Genomic DNA, 8512 nt, shown 5'->3' on the forward strand with positions numbered 1-8512 from the left:
GCCTTGAACTCAGAAATCTGCCTGCTTCTGCCTCCCAGGTGCTGGGATTAAAGGTGTGTGCCACCACTGCTCCGCTTAAAATTGGGATTTTTATTATTCTCCTTTGACAGATAAGGAGACTGAGTTTGAGACAGATGAAATGCCTTGCCCATGGGCATAGAAATCTTTTGTCATTGCTAGCATTTCAACTGAGATCCAGAGTCCATATTCTTTATACTGAGCTCTCCTTTAGAAGGCAATAGTCCACTAGATTGGGAGTGATACACTACCAAGCAGCTAGTCTTCTTGTGTCTAGGCTGGAACTCAAGGCTATGGTCCGGGGATCAAGGAGCCTTCAAATTATCTTCTTCAGGTTTGGGAGTGAGGTTCAGTGGGAGAGTGTGTGTTTAGCATATGTGAGGCCTTGGGTTATATCCCCAGCACCACTAAATAAGTAAAAGAGAATTTAAACAAGAAATCTATTTTGCTTGTACTCAGGACACTCAACAGAGTACTCCAAGTTTACGTTTAATACCATGACTGTCTCACTGTGGGCATAAGAATTGCAGGGGCCCCGAGAAAGGAAAAAACCTCAGGGGCAAATCCCTTCTAATTCAAAGTTCTCATTTTAGAGATAGGGAACTGGAACTCAGAGGAAGAAAGTGACTTTTCTAAGATCAGTCGTACAAAGCCCCCTAATCCAGTGCTCTTTGTGGATTTCACACTGTCAGGTTTATAAGAGTACACAAGTCCTAAGTTCATTTAACCCAGAAGGTTTAACAGAAAGTGGGACGCCACATAGGAAAGCTGGCAGCTTTTCCTGATCAATCTAGGAAAGATGGGGACATCTTCCAACTCTCAAAGGAAGGGTGGAGCTTCTCTTAATAACCATTATGCATTATGTATGTGTCACCTGCAGGTTTAGCTAAGCCATGTTGTGCCTGTCTCAGCCTAAAAGCATCAGAGACCAGTGAATAGGATGGGGGTGGATAGGCATTGTTGAACCATTCTTGGTAAAATGACAAGGAAGTAGCCCTTTTACCTAGTTTGGGTACTCCTACAGGCCTAGCACCCTCACTGGGAGTTGGCCATGTCTGTAGGCAGGCATGGGCTACACTGCAGAGCTCTTCCTCTTTGCTGATCACTGGGGAAAACACGGTCCTGTTCTATGTCACTAAGTAAGTGCGAGGAGGCTGAGCTCAGTGTTCCTTACAAGCTGCCTGCAGTCAGAATGACATCATATCTGTGGGGGCTTCTAAGCTTCCATCTTCTGTCAGCCTAGTGATTAACTATCCATCACTGCGTGTTCCTTGTTGCCTTCCCCTCTCTTCCTCTCCCTCTTCCTCCCATCCTTTCTCTCACCCCTTTCCCTTTTTCCCTTCCCTACTCTCTGTCTGTCTGTCTTTTTTTTTTCTTTTTCCTTTTTTTTCTTTTTGAGACAGGGTTTTTCTGTGTAGTCCTGGTTTGTCCTGGAACTCACTCTGTAGACCAGGCTGGCCTCGAACTCAGAAATCCGCCTGTCTCTGCCTCCCAAGTGCTGGGATTAAAGGCGTCTGCCACCACTGCCCAGCTTGTCTGTCTGTCTTTGTCTCTGCCCTTTTTAGTATCATGTGTATCAGGTTTGTATATCTGCGTATCTTAAGATACACATGGGACAGTCCAGTTAATTGATAAAAAAATTTCTTTTCAACTTTCCCCATTCGCTGAAGATTGTAAATGCTTCTCTTTTTTGCATGTATGCCTTCTGCCATTGGCTTCCAATAAAAGGATACCCATGGTCCACTTATAGAATGATGCCAGCTATGTCCCTTGAGGAAAAGAATACTTAGGTCAGCTAAGAGATTGTGCAGGGGATGGAGAGCTTGCTGAAGCTCACCAGGCAGATAGAACTCTCAGAAAATGGTAAAAAGGTGCAGTTTCTCTGTGACAGCGCTCCACACTGTGCCGCTCCCAACCTTCATCTGTCCCCCATTAATCTGGGCCTATCCCAAGCCACTCATAGCAAGTTGGTGCATCTTTCTCCCTATCCCACCCCACTGACTGCCCTTGTCCTGTTTCAGCTTTTAGAGCCAAGTTTGCCCGAATGAGAACCAGTAGATCCAGGGCACAGTACTAAAAATTGCCGTTCTTTCTGACACAATGATAACAACTAATATCCATTGAGCATGCCCAATTTTACAAAAGCTGTTTCTCATCTATCATGTTGTTGGATCGTCCTAGCAAGCAGGGAAGTTCACATTCCCACTATAGAGATGAGGACAGTAAGGTTCAGCTACGGAATGACTATTCATTTACTCAGTTACTAACTAGAAGCCAGAATGCTGTCTTTCCAGCTGCACTCACTCAGCCAGCTGTCCATTTAGATTCATGGAGTGTCAGGCCTGAGAGGAAGAAAGATTGTATACAGTTGGCCTTCTGTACTCATGGATCCCAACTAACCGAGAATAAAATAATTAAGAAAAAAAGCAGGGACTGGTGATATAGCTCTTTTAGTAAAGTGCTTGTCTAGCAAGTATGAGGCCCTGAGTTCAATCCCAGTGCCACATAATCTTGACCCAGTGGGACATCTTGAAGTCCTAGCAGTCAGGAAATAGAAGCAGGAAAATCAGAAATTCAAGGTCATCTTTGGCTACATAAGGAGTTTGAGGCAGGCCAGCCTAGGCTCTGTGAGATCTTGTCTCTAAAACAAAACACACACACACACACACACACACACACACACACTATATATGTATATATATACATATATATTGTATATACACACAAACATATATAGTATACATATACATATATGTATATTGTATATGTATATGCACGCATCTACCCTAAAAATATTCAGATTTTTTTCTTATTCCATAAACAATACATTGTATCAAATATTTTAAGAGATTATGTAGGAGGGGGTGTGCAAGGCATATGTAAATAGCACACCATTTTTTTGTTTGTTTGTTTTGTTTTTTTGAGACAAGGTTTCTCTGTATAGCCCTGGCTGTCCTGGAACTCACTCTGTAGACCAGGCTGGCCTTGAACTCAGAAATCCACCTGCCTCTGCCTCCCAAGTGCTGGGATTAAAGGCGTGCGCCACCACTACCTGGCTCAACAGCATACCATTTTATAGAGGGCGTTTGAGCTTCTATGATTTGGGCATCTGGGGGTTCTGGTATCTCTACTGGGCAGTGTCATGCATAGTCAAGGGATGCCACCAAAGCACACTTGCACACTTGCTCTTACACTTTTCATTTTCCAGATGGGGATACTGAGCAAAGGACCCACAGAGACTTGCATTACAGTTGGTTTGACTCCACAGTACCCTCCCTGCTGGCCCTCTGAGAGTAATGAGGATCTCGAATATGCGTAGTTAAGGGACAGGCCTCTACCATGTCCACTGGGAAGGAAGGACAGAGGAGAGGGAGCACCTACTTTCACTTCCTAGTGAGGATGTTGAGGACAGGGGAGCTTGGATTCCCTGACACAGAGAGTCCATTCTGTGTGTCCAGTGAGCCTGACTGATGTACTTCCCTTTCAAAGGCCTAGTTCTGTTTTCTGCTGGGTGTAGCCTGCTTCCAGGCTTTAGTCTCATCATGGCAAGGGGGTCAAAGCTTTGAATGAAGGAGGGGGTGTGCCAGAGCTCTATAGAGCAGGGAGGGAGAAGTAACTGCCCCTGAACTACCAAACCTCTGCATGAAAGCTTCAAGGCTTTCTTGGTAGCTTTGGAAAGGCACAGCAGGTCTTCGGCAGAGGGGCTCTCCCTACAGTTCTGGCAACTTGAGTAGTGTACACAAGTAGGACGCCAAGGAAAAGCCGAACAGCCAACCTTACTCAGCTTCAAACACCTCACACATTCCCACCCGTGTTCCTGTAGGTATTTTTAGAATCCTGAGCTCATGGTGTTAAAGCATCTGCCACATGCCTGAGGGCCGTTAGGAATTCAGCTTCACTCAGAGGCAAGAGTTAAGACTACTGGAGACTGGGGGTGGGAAGTGGAGATCAGGAGCCAAGTGGAAATGATATTCTTGGACTAGGCCTGTTTTCTTCTCCCTGACCTCCATCCCTCTCCCATCTGCCTCTCTTTCTTCCTGTTCAGAGCACCAGAGAGATAGAAGGAATACAAAAAATATTTTGTCTCTTTTTACAGAAACAAATAAGTCTTTGAGGATTTTTAGTTGTGTGTAACCAAAGTCAGATGCTTTCTCTGAAATGGCTTTGGCAGATGCCTGAGCTGTCCAATTGCTGGGAGTTCTAATGGCTTAGGCCAGTACTACTTTTGATCACCACCACTTCAATGATGTACAATCCAATGCTGAAAAATACCACCAAGTTTAGTCAGCGAGGGACCAGCAGCACTCATGGACACAGAGCGCACAGATGTATTCTAAATGGTATGATGTAGACTCAAAGTGCAGTTCCTAAGAAAAGAGAATTGCAGAAATTACACAAGATTTGCAGGTGTGTGTGTGGGGGGGGAAGGGGTCTGAATAGATGGCTCAGTAGTCAAGAGCCCTGGCTGCTCTTCCAGAGGTCTGGGGCTTCATTCCCATCACCAATGGCTGACAACCATCTGTAACTCCAGTTCCAGGAATCTGCCATTCTTTTTCTGGCCTCTGTAAGCACTACATGCATGTGGTGCACAGGCATACATGCAGGCAAAACATTCATACATATAAAATAGAAAGAAAGAAAGAAAAGAAAGAAAGAAAGGAAGGAAGGAAGGAAGTCTTTAAATATTAAAAAAATGTTTGAATTAGACATGGTGGCACACGCCTTTAATCCCAGCACTTGGGAAAAAGAGGCAGGTTAATCTCTGAGTTCAAGATCAGCCTCATCTACAAAGTGTGTTCCCAGACAGCCAGAGTTACACAGAGAAATCCTGTCTCGATAAAAATGTTCTCTTTCCCCCCACCCCCCAAATTTGAGGATGATAGTGGAGGCACAACCTGAATCTTCAAGAATGGATGAGATTGGAATCAGGAAGAGGAGGCAACCAGATTTACTGTGGAAGGATGGACTAGTGAACTGAAGTCACAGAGAAAGATGTGGCCAAGTAGCTTGTACATAGGTTGGAATAGGTCAAGTTATGACAGACTGAAATACTTGCATAATACACGACATGCAGTTGAGCACTACCATAATTTTCTGAAGAGGCAGATACAAGCAGGGAGTCAGGTGGCTAGCATGACAGCAGCCCTTGGGGGAGGGGGATGGAAAGGAGACATCCAGAAACCAAATGACTACTAGAGTCCACAAATAGGGAGATGAGAGCCTGACCCAGGGTAGGGAGAGGAGAGTCTGAAGATGGTAACAAATTGCAGCACTCCCACACCTAGCAGACTGAGACAGAAGGACTGAGGCCAAGCCGGGCTACAGGTGAGCTTCTGTCAAAGAAAAATGTCAAGTAGAAGATGTCAAAACAAATGCTTCACTAAAAGATCTTGGAGGGTGAAGGAGAGCCTGGACAATGAAAACTGATGTTCAGAATGATGATCATATAAGATCTTCAGTCAGCAAAGAGACTCGATTATATTCCAAAGATTATACTCACTGGCTGCTAATTCCAAATAAAGACTATGTACTTCATTTGAAAATCACAGTAGTCAAATTAGTGGCCAGAACAAAATTTTGTTTCTTAACTGAGAACTGTATAAGGTCTTGAGATCATCATTCTGAGTATGAATGTCTGTTGTCCCAGACCTTGCATACATAACAGAAAACAAAATTGGACTTGAATCCATGTTTCCATAATTTCCAGTAATCCCCTGGAAATTATGTCTGTGCATATGCTACTGTTTCCTCTTCGTAAGTTGGTCTTTATCCCAAAAGCTAAGAAGCAGAAGAAAAATAGATCAAATTTAATTATCGTTTACATAACAAAGAAGTGAATTTAAAAATAAATTGAAAAACAGGCATGGTGGCTCAAACATGTAATTACAACACCAGGTTGGCTGAAGCAGGAAGATCATGAATTTAAAGTCAGCCTAGACTACATAATGAGATTTCATATAAATAAATAAATAAAGTTCAATGGTGAGGGTTTAAACACTAATTTCGCTTTTCTGATGGGAGGAAAGCAGGCTGTCATATAGCCCACGTTGGCCTCCAACTTGCTTTGTAGCTTAAGCTAGCTAGACTCAGTGTTTTTTGTAATGCAAAATTAGGCAAGAGGGTGCGTGCCTATCTATAATCCAAGTGCCCAGAAAGGTCAGGCAGGAGGGTTACTAGTTTGGGGCTAGTTTGGGCTACATAGCAAGTTGGAAGCCAGCTTGAACTATATATACATTAAGACCCTGTCTCAGAACAATGGCAGCAAAGAAAACAAAGAAAATAAATATTTCCTGTATTCAAATAACCATTACCATTCTGATATATACAATCCTAGACTTTTCCTTTTTTTTTAAAAGATGTATTTTGTTTATTTTTTATGTGTATGAGTACACTGTAGCTGTACAGATGGCCTTGAGCCATCATGTGTGTGGCTGCTGGGAATTGAACTCAGGACCTCTGCCAGCCCCACTCGAAAGGCCCTGCTCACCCCCGTGTAATTCACTGTAGCTGTCTTCAGACACACCAGAAGAGGGTGTCCAACCTCATTACGGGTGGTCGTGAGCTACCATGTGGTTGCTGGGATTTGAACTCAGGACCTTCAGAAGAGCAGTCAGTGCTCTTACCCACTGAGCCATCTCGCCAGCCCCTAGACTTTTCTAAAAGTATGTTTATGTTGTGTGTTTTTGGAAATTGAGACTATATCATGTGAAATGGATTTGGGACTGGTTAAAAAGTGAGCACACCAGCCCTGAAATGTTCTTTTATATGTTTTCTCTCTTTCTCACTCTGTCTCTCTGGCCTTTTAAGACAGGATAGCGTTGTGTAGCCAGCTTGGTCTTGAGCTCTGAGCAATCTTTTTGCCTAACTCTTGTGGATTGCAGAGTTGCTGTAGTTGCAGGGACAAGCATTCCTGTTTGTGTGTGTGCTATTCCTCTCCTAGTGAACCTTGTTTTCCTTCAGGAGCAATAACACGGTGAGGACGATATGTTCACAGAATTTGAGAGCATCTTTCAATGCCTTTTGTACTGATTCCTGAAAACAGAATGATAGGTCTTAAGAGACGTTAACATTTTAAAGATTATTGATAAAATTGCCATATTGCCTTCTAGAAAATTTGACCAATATGGGTATTTTTTTATTAATTTTTAAAATATTAATTATTTTATGTGTATGAATGTTTTGCTTGCATATATGTGAAGTGCACTATGTGCATGCCTGGGGCTAGCCAAGGTTAGAAGAGGGCATCCAAATCCCTTGGGACTGTAGTTACAGGCATCTGGGAGTTAGTTACCTTCCGGGTGATAGGAATCAAACTTGGAACCTCTTCACCACGGGTTCTTAACCACTGAGCCAGCTCTCCAGCTCTTGTAAACTATTTTTATACTACAATCCTTTAGACTTTTCACCTCAGTATTTTCATCCAGGAAAAAACAAAACAAAAAACAAAAAAAAAACCCAACCACTTAGCAAACTATAAAACTTCTCTCTGGGATCCATATTGCTAATATGTCAAGAAGTACTTGTATCAGGACTTGTAACCTCATTTTCTAATGCTTTAAAGGAGATGCACTTGGGGCTGTTGAGATGGCTCAGCGGGTAAGAGCACCATCTGCTCTTCCGAAGGTCCTGAGTTCAAATCCCAGTAACAACAACAACAACAAAAGGATATACATTTGTTTTATTTATTTATTTTTTGAGATAGGGTTTCCTCTGTGTACCAGCCCTGGCTGTTCTGGAATTCGGTAGACCACGCTGGCCTTGAGCTCACAGAGATTCATTCATCTCTGCCTCTCCGGTGCTAGGACTAAAGGCATGTGGCATCACTGCCGGCTCAGACTACGCCTTTTCTTTTCTACTCTTGTTTTCCTTTTCAGATTTTACATATGGGTTTTTGTTGCAGGTTCAAGTGTGGGACACGGCAGGACAAGAACGCTTTCGTAAAAGCATGGTTGAGCATTACTATCGCAATGTGCACGCTGTGGTCTTTGTCTATGACGTCACCAAGATGACCTCCTTCACCAACTTAAAAATGTGGATCCAGGAATGCAATGGGCATGCCGTGCCCCCACTAGTCCCGAAGGTGCTTGTGGGGAACAAGTGTGACTTGAGGGAACAGATCCAGGTACCCTCCAACTTAGCCCTGAAATTTGCAGATGCCCACAACATGCTCTTGTTTGAGACATCAGCCAAGGACCCCAAAGAAAGCCAGAACGTGGAGTCGATATTCATGTGCCTGGCTTGCCGACTGAAGGCTCAGAAATCCCTTTTGTACCGTGATGCTGAGAGGCAGCAGGGCAAGGTGCAGAAACTGGAGTTCCCACAGGAAGCTAACAGTAAAGCTTCCTGTCCTTGTTGAAACCAAACGGCGTCCATACTCGAGACTTAGCCCTGGAGTTTGTCTTTCCCCTTTTTTTCTGTGCCTGCCTAATGCTTACACCTGCTTGTTTCTATACAAACGATTATCAAAATAAAATTTGTATAGATTATCCCGTGG

At 43.5% G+C, this 8512-nt stretch overlaps 1 protein-coding gene across 1 annotated transcript in view; it reads left to right on the forward strand.

The window, feature by feature from the left end:
• Rab33a (RAB33A, member RAS oncogene family) overlaps positions 1-8510 on the forward strand; it is an 11721-nt gene extending 3211 nt beyond the window's left edge. Inside the window, exon 2 of the mRNA XM_031356902.1 lies at positions 7919-8510. Within this exon, the coding sequence (XP_031212762.1) occupies positions 7919-8374 (456 nt within the window). The 3' untranslated portion in view covers positions 8375-8510. The remainder of the gene's footprint in view (positions 1-7918) is intronic.
• Positions 8511-8512: the final 2 nt, after the last annotated feature.

The sequence above is a fragment of the Mastomys coucha genome, chromosome X (genome assembly GCF_008632895.1).
Source record: "Mastomys coucha isolate ucsf_1 chromosome X, UCSF_Mcou_1, whole genome shotgun sequence".
In the NCBI taxonomy this organism is placed as follows: Eukaryota; Metazoa; Chordata; class Mammalia; order Rodentia; family Muridae; genus Mastomys; species Mastomys coucha.